Genomic DNA, 15470 nt, shown 5'->3' with positions numbered 1-15470 from the left:
AAATGTCCACAACAATGAACACAAATGAATAGTGCAGATTTTAGGAGACTATAGCTAACAGAGCACCTCGAATATGTACAATATGGTAAGCACAAATAGAAAATAGGATTTATTGTACAAGAAAATCGAACAGCAGCACTAACAGGTTAACAAAGCAATCAAGCATCAAATAAATCCTCATGTGTTACAACACAAACTATATGAGACAGATTAAAGAAGGTTGTGTAAGTGCTTAAAAAGCATAAAAAATAGTTAATAATAAAATAAGTGCAAAATTGCTAATAAATTAAAAGAAGTGGCAGCGTGTACACCCCCCATAATGCTGTGGGGGTAGGGTCACATTTAGAAATCTCTAATCCTGGTAATCAGAATTCTATTCTTCATCAAGTACCATATAGAGCCACTGTATTATTTATTATGGTATTACTATATTTTGTGTAACAAGTGTTGATGTTTTAATTTACAAGGTTGTGTAATTTTTTGTATTTTTTTAGATTGACGGAAAACTTTCACTTGTCTCGTTTGTGGTCAGGAAACGCTTTTTGAATGTTGAAGCCTGCTGCGTCACGTCTCAAATGGAAAGAATGCTAAAAAGGGCTTATGAACCATAAAAATACACATAGCTGAAAACTTCTAGCGTACCTTTTCTACAGAGAACACTAAATTGAAAACGAGTGCAAAGGGTTAAACGCATGTGCCATCATTGGAAGCACTGTAAGAGCACTCAAAAATCAAGTTTGTTCAGGGAGCTGCACCAAAAGAACTTTTTTTTTTTTTTTTTTTTTACAGCCCTCTGATAATGGGACACCACTGTTCCTCTTGGTCCCTAACTCATTTGTAACACATCTACATTACCAGCAGGAGGCCTTCATCGCTGGTTATGACATTGATACGGGGTACCGTGTTAGTAGGGAATACTTCAATGACACATTCGTGTCAAAGCAGGTAACAAGAACCACATAGGATCACATGGAACCTAGACATCAGTGGTGCGAATGCCGTCATCATCCAGGCTAAATGGAAACATGCAGCCAGTGTGAGACTGAGGCTGCGAACGGTGCCTCCGACGACCACACGCCGCATCTCCAGAGGCAGTGAGGATGCCCAGTCCACTACTGGGCACACTGGGGCACGGGGCTAGGGTTGAGAGAGAGTTGGAGGAGGAGGACGTGGAGGAAGAGTTGGAAGAGGACGAGAGTGAGGCCAATGTGGGCACCGGGCTAAAAGCGCTGTCATTGTCCTCAGCATCCAAGATGGATGCCTCATTAGCAGGGATGGGGGTCCAAGGCTGCCAGCCTGGCGCCACGGAGCACGACTTGACGAGGGCTGGGCGCTGCTCCGCCACTCTGTGACTTCGACTTGCAGAGGCATTGTGACTCCGATAGAGAGATGACGCTCGTTTAAATGAAAATCCCTGTGATGACCACAAAATCCACATTGTTCAGACCCAGAAATGATGCTCAAAATGGTATTTACTTTGCACCCTCACTAAACACGATATTCTGATTAATACTGCATTTGAGTACCGGCAATATAAATTAAGCAGCAAAATCCAAATCCATTTTGGCTCTTGCATTCGACCGAAACCACCATCAGCGTTGCTCAGGGCTCAGGTAACGACTAATGACGGGTTAGCTGTCACAAAACAGCCGTTTATTGCAGCCTTTCCACGGAGTCTCGTCAAATAATTGTTTCATCTTTTTATCTTCTAACAAGAAAATGTGCTTGTGCTTGGCAGAGGTAAATAACACAACAATCTTCACACACACATCAGAATGTGAACACATTAAATTTAACTTTAAACATCAAATTAAAATCACTGTCAAATTTTAGAATCATATAAAACATATTTGAATAAATGAAAATAAGTTGGTACTGATGATCAGGGAACTGACATCCCATCGTAATAAACATATATTGTAGCTATGTGGACAGGAGTTTGCACACGAATATATAATCAAACCTATAAATAGGAGAAAAAAAAACAGCGTGAAAAAGGAACCTCATTGTAATTGGCATTTAGTTGCCGGTGTTGAGGAAAAAAAAAATGAACGTTACCTTGGTGGAAGGGCCTCTGAAATCCTGAATCTTCATCTCAATGTCCCTGATCCAGCCATGCATATCCTCTGGAGAGTCTGTCTAAGGACAGAATAGACCACATGTAACATCAAACATCATGTAACAACATGAATAACAATGTCATGTATGTTGCTGACACACTGTATGTCCTTGTTTTGTTAAAAAAAAGTTGCCCGTATATGACCCTTCCAATGCGTTGGCTGCACACCTCATTGCCCGTGACAAACTACTTGACTTTCTTTGAACTCAAAACTATTGGACATATCAGAGCGCATAAAAGTATTGAAGAATTATATGTCTCAGGCTTGTTCTCATTGAGCATATAGTAGTCTTAACTCAAATATTGACAAATGAAATGTCATGTGTTCAGTTCACATGCTTTAAATGGTCACTATCCATTCTCCCATTCAGTTTACTAAAAGACTATTTGTCATGCTTCCTTTTTTTCTAGCACAAAAACAAATGTGCTTATGCTTGCCATTTCTCTCAGCTGTCCTCCCATGGGAAGGAATCAACAGGATGTTATTGTTGTTATGGTAACAGATGGCTGCGGTTGCTTCACAACAACAATCCTTGCAGGCTCCTAAAAACTAAGTTTGTGCTACACTTCAGCAGCAGAGCATTTCAAGAAAACATTTGAAAAAACACACCTGCTTACTTCCTCACAAAATCACATTTGAGCGGTAGCTACAGCTCCTTGACTGAAGCTTTATATTGTATGAAGGCAATATTGTAATGATGGGCTATAAGCCGAATCACTTAAAGGTTGTAAGGCACAACGCGAGGAGACCAGAGCTTTACCTGTATGTAGAAGGTCCGGGATCCTGTGATGATCTCAAATAGATTGTCTCTCTGCAGCAGCTCACTTATGGAAACAAATAATTTTTTACACATTATAAACCGTTCCATATTAATTGTATTGGTATTGTTGTTCTTATACAGATTCATAAGGGACGAATTTGTCAAGTTTACACCGTGGAAGCTTAAAAACTACAACTAAAGAGTTCTTATAGTGTGCAAACACTTGACAAGAAGACAGTGACTATTATCTGGCTGAGCACATACTTCATGTGCTTATAATCAATTCCAAGCATATGAGAAGGGTGGTGAGAGAGCAAGTTGGACCCTGCGGCCACACTGACTCACCCTGATTTGACGAGACATTCGTGAACTTTCTGAATGTCCCTGAGGGGAATGGCTCGCAGAGGCTCTTTGTCCTGTTACACACATGCACAGCAGAGGTAAGCAGACCAAAGCGGAGGAGAGATAAAGATCAGTCGGAGACAGCAGACGCTCCCTTACCATCTCAGACTTGTAGTAACTGACCGCATTGTTATCGAGGGTAAAATAGCGTCTCTTCCAGCTCTTTCTCTAAAACAAACAGCACATGACATGTCGGTTCCTCATGCAGTGCCTGCATTTAAACAGTTTAAAAATATGTGGACTCACAACATTGCCTTGCTTGACACAGTAACCGAACCTCAGCAGATTAGCCTTGATGCTCTCGTTCTGCAACATCATGATGACTTTAATACAACAACCAAGTATCAATACATATTTTTGGACGTTGACTGTTTGACTGGTGCATGACCAACATAGTTGACGTACAAGATCTATTTCTAGGGTTGTGCCACTTTACCTGGATGGGTGTGTGCACCACCACGCCTCCGTGGATCTCCGTCTTATATGCTTGCTGCTTCCCCACTCCGTATGTATCACTGATAACTGTGGTCGTGTCGTTTCTTGGAGGAGCAGGACCAGACTTGGGAACCTAAGTAGCAACGGTACACGAGACTGCAACGCATGAGCCACATCATTATGTACACCTGCCCAATCGGCACTTGTTTGCAATAATGAACTAGTGGACTACAGAGGAGGATGGCACGGCAGTTGATCCTCTCTAAGGAGAACGATTCTCTTCAGGAATTTGCCTTCAGGCGTCAGAAGTTAAATGAATCTGTTTTGGTAACCAGATTTCACTAGATGAAAAAAGCACAGTACAGCTCTCTCACAACAACAGTATAAACCATCAACAAACAAATTGTAAATGAGTAACTGTCTCAAACTAGACGGAGCCCTATTGTCTTGTGAAGGCAGAATGTATTGTGCATTACAACTCTTGCATTAGATTGTGCTAGTTTGCGGTCATGTTAAGCAGAACATTATAGGGTTCAACATAAAAAATTCTTATTCAATTCAATTCAGAATCAGTACAAATTGCTTAAAATCAATTTTATACATTAGAGAGTGAAAAAAAAAAATCAAACAAATACGCTACCGCTCAGCTACTGTGTAACCAGCGGCACTGCCAAGGAAGAGACAACAAACAGCATCACATTTCCGCCAAGAGCGAGTTGCCATTAATGCCAACTTTTAAATAAACACACTAATACACGGACATCAATGCGATGACTGTAATACATTTTTGTTTTGAAGTTGGCCTTCACAAGCGGTGGGTGCAACAAGCTAGCTTTACTCGTCCTCATGAGGTTTTGATGGCTATCAGTTGACGTCTCTACCAACATCAACAGCACCATTTACAAATAAATCACATTCAATCAATGATTAAGAACGCTAAGAAATTGCTATTCAGTTCACTGCGATTGTACGATATGGTGCAGCCTTTAGCGTCAGCACTAGCAGCTAACGATGTAGTTCCTACAAATTTCAAACTTAAATAAAAATGGTATACCTCAGCATTAAATGTTAATAATTGCAAATATGTTTGCAAACATTTTGAGCTTTCATCAAAGTTGAAATACTTTAATATTTTACTTAATTACAGTAAAACGTCCATCAACTCACAACATGTGGACCACATCCTGCTTAGACGGAAAATGCACTTCACTTACAATCCAAACTTAAATGTAAAAATTAATGGCTCCGTTTGTCATTCTGTTTTTCAAAGCAGACTGGATTAGATCATAATGATTCCTTGCACATGTAAAGATTGGAGCAGTACTCATCCATTCATCTATCCATCCATTCATTTTGTTAAGCTGCTTATCCTCACTAAGGTCACTGGCTTGCTGGCGCCTATCCGAGCTGTCTTCGGGCAGAAGGCATTCCCAATCAAATCATTTTCTTTCGAAACGTGTTTGCATTGAGAGGCTATTCTGAAACGAATCACAGACCCTAAAATCTGAATCGAAATGAATTGTGAGACAGTCAAAGATTTCCACCCCTTTTGAAAAATGTCCCCACAAATGAGAAATAAATCCACTTAAAGGCCACATTATTAGGAATATATTCGGCAAGTTAAACACAGTATGACTAAAATGTGCTTCCAGGACCTTATTGCTGGTGTCAGGAAGTAGATTTAAAATAGTGTCGTATGTGTAGATGAAGCGAGAATTGGCAGAGGAATAGAAAAACATTCAGCGGGAGGCAGTTGAAATGCCTTGTTAATGGCAACAATGTCAGATGAACCGCCAAACTGGTTTGAGCTGATAGGAGACGCAACTCACATAACCACTCATTTCAATACGGGTATGAATGAACAGCAGACAATATGTTGTGAAGCACAATCATATCATGTGACCATCTTAAAAGGTAACTAGAGGCTTATTAGCCCTTAAAATATGGCAAGAACATTGTATAAAGCACTGCTCGAAACTACCAACAAGCACTACGCCATTTTGTATGCATTATTCTGCTTACACACTGTATATAAACAGAGGGATGCCAGGGTAAAAGCAGTCGAACATATCGTACTGGCAAAAGAGCTAATAATGCAGAATGAAGTCATTTTGAAACCTATCTGCAGTATTTTCCTGTTTCATCTTGAATGTTGAGACAGAATGTGAACCCACACACATTGCGTGTATTTACCTTATTCTGATTATGAAATTCAATTGAAATTTTTGGGAAGAGAGCTGCTGACTTTGAGAGGCAGCTTACATCCCGATGACACTAATATCATCCTCAGATCTCAAGTTTTCAAAAAGCTATCATGCGTGCTTGCGGAATGTAAGAGAAAGCCAGAATCACCCATGAAGCAAAGCCATACTCAGAAGTTTGAGGCGAATATGCACATGACTTGTCCACCGTGCCACCGCATCACATAAAATATCTAAACGTAATATACTCCCAAAGAGGGGTTTCCCATTAATTATTGGATGTCCGTAAAATAAACAAATAAATAAACAAATAGCATTTGGTGAATTTGATTAGAAATTTCAGCTATAAAACTAGCATTTTACAATTAATAAGCAATCTGTGATTACTAGTGCAAAGCAAACTTCACTGCAAGGACAGTGGTTGAACATTGTGACTGTTAGCCAACAAAATTCTGATGGACCACATTCCTAAAGTCTGAAGATGATCACTAGAAAATAATGCTGAGCTCTTACAAGAAAGACTAACGTGGTGCTTTGGGGTGCGTCACACTCACAGTAATCTTGCTGGCCTGGTTGAGAGCAGTGACCCAGTCACGCATATCTGTCACATCATTGGCTTGCAGGAAGTACCTTCGGGATACCGCATTGATGACTATGGGTAAGAAATAGAAAAAAAAAACAAAACACATCAATAGCAGTTCCATACATCCCTGCAATCACGACTTTATCTCAAATTAGCTCATGTGTTAATAACGTGTCTTTACAGTGTGTGACCGTGACTCAGTGTTTCCCCTAAGACTCACCAAAGCAGAACTCTGTCTTGGGCTTCTGCTTCCCTGTAGCTTCATTTACCTGACAGCAGACCAGACCAAATGTCAAGCATGCATGATTTTGCTTTGGGGGTTAAATTTCAATAAAAGTAAAAGCATGACATTCATAGTCACATACTTTTGCGGTATTCTTGTTTAATCTGCACGGTAATTTCGGTAATATTCACTTATCCACTCCAAAAGAAAACTTTTATAACCTTTAATGACTACATTACTGGCTTCAGTCATCAAGACAAATAATTCAATTGTTAAAATAAGCAGAACAGTTCCCATTTTGCTATTTGTCTTCAATTTAAAAAGTAAAATCTGTGACTGGAGTTCGATGTTCATATGTCAGACTTTGACTGTAAAGAGAGAAGCTGTCAGCACTGAGGCCAGATGTGATTATCTCCGTTGAAGTCAACATCTGGAATTCGTCTGCAACTCTGCTGCAGATCAACTCTGCATGTGACCATTAGCCTCAGCTGCAATAGATCAGACTGTTTCTGATCATGTGATACTGCATCTCCGTGTGCTCAATGGACACTTCATTAGATAAACCAGCATACATATTAGACATCCAAAACAAAAGGGGAGCAAACGTTCTGTCCTTACGAAATGAATAAACACCATCAATGAGGTCAAAATTGAACCCCACATCCACACGCAGAGGTTTAAAAAAAACACTTTTGAGCCAGCTTCTCGTGATCATGTAGGTTGATAAAAGCACTTTTATCAACTAGCAATAGCTATTTGACTGAATCCGACACATAAACAAAACAGAGATCATCAGAGAGTATTTTTGTTTGACGGTACGCCAGGAGGTTGTTCTTTTGTAAATGTTCTTATGTTCGCTTAGCTCCTTAAAGTTTGGAAAAACATAGCTTTAGACCACAGACTAATAGAAATCGACCCCTCAGCAACTTTGCTGGTTGTAGCCCGAGTTGTGCCAAAATGAATCCAACACAATCGACAGAATCCAATAATCATTCATTCATTTATGCATTAATGGGACTATGAGTAATTTTTTGCACGCGCCATCGGGAGCTTTAGGGGCATTTCTATGGCGTTATATTTGTGCCACAATTACGCACGCGCGGAAAAAAAAATTGAGCGGAGAAAATCAAACTGAGCGAGCGAAAACAGATTTTGAGAGCAAGAAAAAAACTATTGAGCGCGTAATGATAAGAGTTTGAGCGCGCGCCGATGGAGTTTGAACACAGAAAAAGAAATTGCTCGCTCAAAATTCCTTTTTGCTCGCTCGCAATAGCATTCTCCCGCTCAACATCTCGCTCTCGCTCGCGATACTCCTCCCTCCCTCGCTCAACATCGCGTTTGCTCAACATCGAGCTCTCGCTCGCTCGAGTCGTCCTCTGCGCTCGCTCAGTTCTGTTCACGCGTTACGTTTGTGCCACAAAACCAGCCAATCAGAGCTTGTAAAAGCACATTGATTGACAGCTTTGTATCCAATGAGATTGCTTGTTGTGTTCACCCGGAACGAGCAAACGAGAGTGCGTCACATCGACGTAGGCGGGAGGGGTGGGCTTATATTATTAAAGTACAAAAACTAACAAGGTATTTCTGTCAAATGATACAATACAGTAATAATAATAATATTAAAAGTAATTCTCCAGCCCAAGTCCGTGTTGACGCACACTCGTTTGCCCTTTTCGGGTGAACACAGGGCAAACGAGAGTGCGTCAACGGATAGCGTACAAGCAATCTCATTGGATACTAAGCTGTGTCAATCAAAGTGCTTTTACAAGCTCTGATTGGCTGGTTTTGTGGCACAAACGTAACGCGTGAACAGAACTGAGCGAGCGCAGAGGACGACTCGAGCGAGCGAGAGCTCGATGTTGAGCAAACGCGATGTTGAGCGAGGGAGAGAGGAGTATCGCGAGCGAGAGCGAGATGTTGAGCGAGAGAGGGCTATCCCGAGCGAGCAAAGAGGAATTTTGAGCGAGCAATTTCTTTTTCTGTGTTCAAACTCCATCGGCGCGCGCTCAAACTCTTATCATTACGCGCTCAATAGTTTTTTTCTTGCTCTCAAAATCTGTTTTCGCTCGCTCAGTTTGATTTTCTCCGCTCAATTTTTTTTTCCGCGCGTGCGTAATTGTGGCACAAATATAACGCCATACATTTCAGGGGCAATTCAGCAATACACACTCCTCCTGCGGCTGTCCATAGCTATACCAGACATGGCAACCCCATGTAAAATAATTTAAGCATACTGTAACTAGACCTACGACTATATTTAAAATATACTGTTAGTCGTTAAGAACACATTTATCTGCAAGTTTTTGAAATACATAGTAATTAAATGTATTCCCTTTTAATGAAAAACTGTCTAAATCTTACATATTGTCAATTTAAGATTGTTATCTATTAACAATAATTTAACCCTTGTCTCATATAAAGGATGTAGTATTTTGGCACTTTAAATGTATTTATTTATTTATTTTAATTTATTCTTTAATTTTAATCATTTATTTTGTTTTGGTTGACAAGACTGTACAATATAGTTATGGAGTTATAGGAATTTTTGCTAAAGCATTAATTCCTTATTAGCTGTATTCACTTGGTGCTATAAATTAATTGATTTACAATAAAGTAATTTAATTACAGTAACCTGTTGCATTCATTTGTTTTTGTCTTAAGCTTTTTATTTTTTTTTTTTACTTGACAGAACTTTCACTCAATGCCTGGCCAGTTCTTGAATGCCTTCTATAAGTCATTGATGTTTTCAGTGGGATAGGCTCCATCATGCCTGGTTAAGATGATGGATGGATGGATGGATGGATAAACAGACAGACACACAGATGGTTATGCCACATCTTGAGATATGTTATTGGTTATTTTGAAACTCGCTGGTTGGTGATAATGCCCAGCTACAAAATTCCTGCTAGCGTAAAGTCTATAAGGCTTCAAATGATTATTATCTCTGTTGATTATCTTGTTGAATAATCCATTTTGTTCATTAATGAATGAGTGAATGAATTTTAAAAAGTTAAAATGTTTCATCTAGTCATTCAAACTTTCAAATTGACAGTGCAGATAATGTACAATGGAATGACATAAGAAAATAGGCAAAAACTTTGATCATTGTTTTCCAACGCGTGTTAGCTAGTTACCGTATGTTTTATTTCAACACAAGGATTGCATAAATTGAGGATATTTGCACTTGAGTGGCTGACATTTTATGGATTTGGACAATTTCAAAGCTAACATTGTTAGCCAATTGTTGCACTTTGACAGTAGATTTATAAAGGCACAATGTTTGTTGTCACTTTTGTAGTGGATCTGATGCAGGGGTCACCAACCTTTTTAAACTTAGAGCTACTTCTTTGTTACTGAGTAACACAACGGGCTACCAGTTTATGTGAAGACACCCATCATGTTATTCACAATAATTAAGGAACAGCTGTAGTAAATATGTAAATCAAGTGTAATATGTAATGTAAAAGTAATACATGTATAATTGTTTGTGAAATTCATAGAAAATCACCAATGTTCGATCACTTGTAAGCCATTTGCAAAACAGGCCAGCGGGCTCCTCATGTGATCTTTGGGGGCTTCCTGGTGCCCGCGTGCACCACGTTGGTGACCCTTGGGTGTACCCAATGAAATGAACTGAGTGTATTTCAAATTCCCACAGTGGCATTAAATGAAAGCTAATATGGAGGTTTACCTTGGAGATGTAGGTTAGTCTCAGGCTGCCAACAAAGCTTGCTCCGGTGGGCAGGTTCTGCATGACAAACACACACACACGTCATCGGATCAAGGTCCAAGGTTAGCCGGGCCCATCTTGGTCACTTCCGTTTGGTGTTTGTACAAGTGTGTCGTGTCATGCAGTGATGCAAAAAGCACCTGAGGGTTGTCCATGTACCACAGCAAAGCATTCCCCTGAGTGTCCAGGATGAAGTAACGCCTCTGGAAGCGGCAGCTGTTCTCCTTCTCTTCGATATCCAGGAAACCACAAACTCGGTTCAGACGGTCCACGTACGGCATGCTGCTGCTATCACATATCACTGGGGGGTGCGCACACATTCGATTGGGAAGCAACAAGGTAAGAAAAAGAACTAAGGGAGATGTACAAAATAAAAGTAAGCCCTTGTTTCTTGGTGCGCGCGCGCACACACACACACAGACAGACAGGAAGCAAGAAAGAGAGCATCTCATACTCAGCAGTTTTTCATGTGACATGCTTGAGGCTGAGCAGCAGCTAAAGCCTGAGGCGAAGTTGAGGCCCTCTACCAAAGCCAAAAATTACAGACTACACTCCACATTTGCACACATTTCCACTGGCCAGACACCAGCCTGGTGGTGATGATGGTGTGGGTGGGTGCGCGTAGATGCAAAAATGTATTCATTAAGACCATGCCATGCATGTGACTCAGGGAATCATTCACCTCCGAGAATTCGGTTTGCAGAACTTTAGCGGCATTAGGCACACAATGTCATTCAGCCGATGTTATGCGCTCACACACGCGCGCGCACACAGCGCACACAGAGTTTTGAGGGCCGAGTCAGAAGAGCGGCATTAGTTCATTCTTTACTTAGGTTGTCACCTTTCTTAAATTCCTTCATGAAGTCCAATGTTCCCTCAGCATTGCTGGAGACTGAATGAGAAATTATACACTGACACTGCGCACCCATACAGATGAAATAAGGAGATGTCAAAGCGGTCTGAATCTTTGTAGAAAGAAAATTACAGATGCAAGGATGACTCCACAACTAATCAATCATCAAATTAACTGAACATTATTTTGGATAATCGGTAATGATTTAGAGACTTAAATTTGTTCAACTGCTGAACCCCTCAATATTCTACAGTCCTGTATGAAGGCACATTGATTATCATTGTGCAGAAATGAACTTTGGAAAAAAATGATTAACATTTTTGCCAATTTTCTGTAGTTAAAAACCAAACTAGGGATGCAGCTATCGAGTATTTGTGATATACAGGCGTGTGTGTGTGTGTATATATATATATATATATATATATATATATATATATATATATATATATATATATATATATATATATATATATATATATATATATATATATATATATATATATATATATATATATATATATGACAATTTCAAATGCCTCGTTTGTATCACATGTAATTAAATTGTATAAGCAAACGCATCTCGGGTTGTGGCCAATTAATACATAAGGCAAGCAATCGAATACCCAACCAAAATAATAGTTTTGCTTTGGAAGCGGGTAGAAGACACCCAGTATCAACATTGCCATTAGAATGCTGACATGCAATCATGGCCAAGTAAAACTTTTGCATGAATAGCTTTTCAATCATGAAAATGCTACTCTGCGCTTCTCAGATGACACCCAAATACGGTAGATGGCTAAAAGCCTTGGACAAAAACACAAGCCCAAAAAGGAAAATGGCTCGCAGTAGTCACACACACAAGGACATTGGCACACATGAAACACAAATACACACAAGATTTGAGGATCATAAAACATCTGGTTCGGCCATTAAGGGGGAGGAACAGGGATGAAATTGTGGCGTTTTCGGTCAATGCGGGAAGTGACACATATATTTCATCTAAACAGTGATAATAGCCACAAACATCTGTTTTATTTAAGGACTTGTTCAACCTCTCCTTTTTAGTGAGACTACTGACTGGAAGCACATGTGACCTCATCAAAGTCTGGGACTAATCAGAACAATGACAGGAAGGTCCAAAAGTGATGCGCAAAAATGTAATTCAAATCTCTTCTGGGGGAAAAAAAAAATCCAAATTATTCACACTTTATTGAGGCTCATATGACTAGCGCATTTGTCAGCTATAGTCAACCAATTCCTTTGGCTGAACTACTTTTTTGCACACAATACAGGGACATGCATTGGACATGGAAGACAATACCAAGGTGGTCTCCCACTTTGGACTCTCCTGACAAGATTTTGAAGTGTGTCTTTGGAAATGTTTGCCCTTTCGACTGTAAATACTGTGCGGTATATCCAGCATTCATCTCTCATCCGCTGTAGCTACTCATTTAAAAAAGTGCTCCCGAGAGGACCAACACCCCATTTATTTGAAACGCTTTGTGTTGCAGGTGACATTTATGCGCTAGTAATGACAGGTTGTTACTCTAAAAAGTGTTTTAACTAGGAGAAAATGTTGACATGTTCATGAAAAGTTTGTGTTTTTAAACAAGATCAAAGTAAAGCAGTCCCCCCCATCTCAATAGGAACGTGTTATCCAATAGACAATCACAGCACATATTCAAACGTCAGTACTTGCATTCATAATCAGTCTGAATAAAAATATGGCCTTCCGAGAGTCGATAGGAAGGTGTGACCTTCTTGGGAGTGGTTGGCTGCATCGCATGTTCCAAATCTTACGTCCGTATGCAAAATGGATACATGTTAGCATTAGGCTACTAACAATGTTAGCATTATGCTACTAACATAAGTATTTTAAGCTACCATGAAGTTTAGCAAGTTCTGTATAATCAACAATTGCAATTTCTTTAAAATATTCATTTACAATGCTTTTAGTCACAGCAAAGAGGTGTCAGAAGTCCAGAGTTTTTGAAATGGAGGGCGGTTCGGATTAATTTGTTTTCTTTTGTCAGCAGTCGCGCGAAGCACTTGATGTCCCTTTATTTAGGTATGCTTTAAAAAGCTTTGATTGGTTGATAGTGTAAGGTTATAGAACAGTGGTTCTTAACCTTGTTGGCTGTACCGAACCCCACCAGTTTCATATGCGCATTTACTGAACACTCCTTGAATTAAAAATCAAATATGATTTTTTTTTCTACTCGAAGACATGTATGTATTCACTGGTTTTACTGGCTTAACTTGGCATTGCAAATCATGCAGATAGGATACCGCCTCCCATCACGTTCCCTGATACATATTGTCAATGTTGTACATATTTGTTCAACTATTTTCTTTTATTGCTCAATATAGTTAGATTGGATTAAAGTATTAAGAAAGAAATCTTACAACGTACTACCACCTCAGGCACACGTTGACTCTTAGGTAGCGCGAGAGCACCAAATTCCCTGCAGTACCGATTGACAAAGCCATATAACGTGATCATCTGCATCCGGTGATGACCAAACGAGGCGTGTCATCATAACAAAAAGTGTTTGCTGCAATGAAAAGTCAGGGTATTTGAGTTGTTCCACATGAAATTCATCCATGTATTCCTTGATGGATTTTGCGGGTACTGGAACAGAAAAAAGGTAACCCCTGAAATGATTCCCATGAAGCTGTAATTTTGAAATAGAAAGTCTGATAAAGGAAAGAATGGAGTCATTCACTGCCAGTGACTGCAGCAGACATGAACAACCTTTTATGTGAATGATTAACAGTACTGGAAGTAGCCTAATTAGTGATTGATTCGTCTATTGATGAGATGAATGGATATGTTCCAAACAATAACTTGGTCATCAGGTTTACACACATACCTTCCCTGAGTCGACTTGATTTATTACGCAGTATTGCTACGATTTGGTACTAATGTCAAGCGAGCTAATGCTAAAGATGTGATGTACTAACAGGAAGTACAAGTTGGGTCATCTTGGCGCGTGCATGCATAACGTGATGGTGGTGGTGGTTGTGGTGATGATGATGGTGAAGATGATGATGATGGCGATGGTGGTGATGATTTGAGACGTATAACGTCATCACATTCGGCTACACCTGACATACTCGTGTCAAGCGAAATTAAGCACACACACACGCACATACACACGCGCGCACACGCTGGTTCCAGCCAAAGTTCCACTGTGTGGACTCACCCGCTTCGCGGAGTCTTGTCCCAACGCAACTAACTTCCAGGACCGCTACGAAGCACGCTTGTGGCACCAGTAGAGAAACATGACGCAAGCCAACAAATTTTAAAACAACTTTTTAGAGGTCCAACGTGCACCAGAAGAGCCCAACCCGCCCTGCCAATTCGTTCGTGCGGTCGGATTACAGCAAACTCGTCTTCTTCGCCGTCTTTCCGGGTTGGACGTTCGTTATTAGAATAAAACCAGCCCCGGATGTGATCCCCCGCCTCCTCCTCTTTCTCCCTAGCGCTGTTCATATGAGGAACTGGCAGACAGGGCTCGGCTAAATTTGCGTTTTTAACCGCAACCCTGTATTTCAACTGGATAATCCGTAAAACCGCAGCCTGCAGTCGTTGTTGTGTCAAGAGTTGACCAACTGTGCAGAAGTGCGCGCTCCTTCGTTATCTGTTGTTGACGCTGTCCAAGTAGGTCAAGTACAAACACACTCCAGCGTTTCCTAACCTGTATTGAGCCAAGGCACGTATTTTACAGTAGAAAAAAAAATAACTCACGGCATTCAAACAAATACAAATTCACAAAAAGTGGAAAGACAAATATGTACTTTCTGCCATCAAGAGGAAGAGCATTCAAATATTCTGCATGTCACTAAATGTCAATCGCAAAAATAGATGGTCAAGGTATATTTGCAGCAAGTAAATAATTTTTAAACCACCGTTAGGAATCACTTCTATGTTGAAGGGAATTGTGGGACAGTAACATTTTCAGTTTTGCAGACTCAACATTTCACATCAATCGGGATACGTCATTTCAGCGGTCACCAGCGTGGTGCCCGCTGAAATGTAGCCCCTGAAGATCAATAGCTACAGGCCTGTTCTGCAAATAGCTTACAAGAGATAGAACAGTGCGATTTTCTTGGAATGTTACAAACAAGTATACATGTATTACATGTACACTACATATTAC

General features: G+C 40.2%; 1 protein-coding gene across 1 annotated transcript; it reads right to left on the bottom strand.

The window, feature by feature from the left end:
• Window positions 1-86: 86 nt before the first annotated feature.
• plekha2 (pleckstrin homology domain containing A2) lies at window positions 87-14914 on the bottom strand. Its single transcript, XM_088434096.1, has 12 exons — window positions 14514-14914; window positions 10595-10755; window positions 10416-10472; window positions 6722-6770; window positions 6473-6570; window positions 3719-3850; window positions 3529-3588; window positions 3382-3450; window positions 3226-3296; window positions 2881-2944; window positions 2059-2139; window positions 87-1414 (listed from the first exon to the last, which is right to left on the bottom strand). Exons 2-12 carry the CDS (start codon window positions 10733-10735, stop codon window positions 977-979), a joined length of 1260 nt encoding a protein of 419 aa, XP_088290222.1. The 5' UTR covers window positions 10736-10755; window positions 14514-14914; the 3' UTR covers window positions 87-976.
• Between the last annotated feature and the right edge of the window lie 556 nt (window positions 14915-15470).

This window comes from Hippichthys cyanospilos, chromosome 1 (genome assembly GCF_059441005.1).
Source record: "Hippichthys cyanospilos isolate Australia breed blue-spotted pipefish chromosome 1, RoL_Hcya_1.0, whole genome shotgun sequence".
In the NCBI taxonomy this organism is placed as follows: Eukaryota; Metazoa; Chordata; class Actinopteri; order Syngnathiformes; family Syngnathidae; genus Hippichthys; species Hippichthys cyanospilos.
This window is presented reverse-complemented; position numbering and strand designations above follow the sequence as displayed.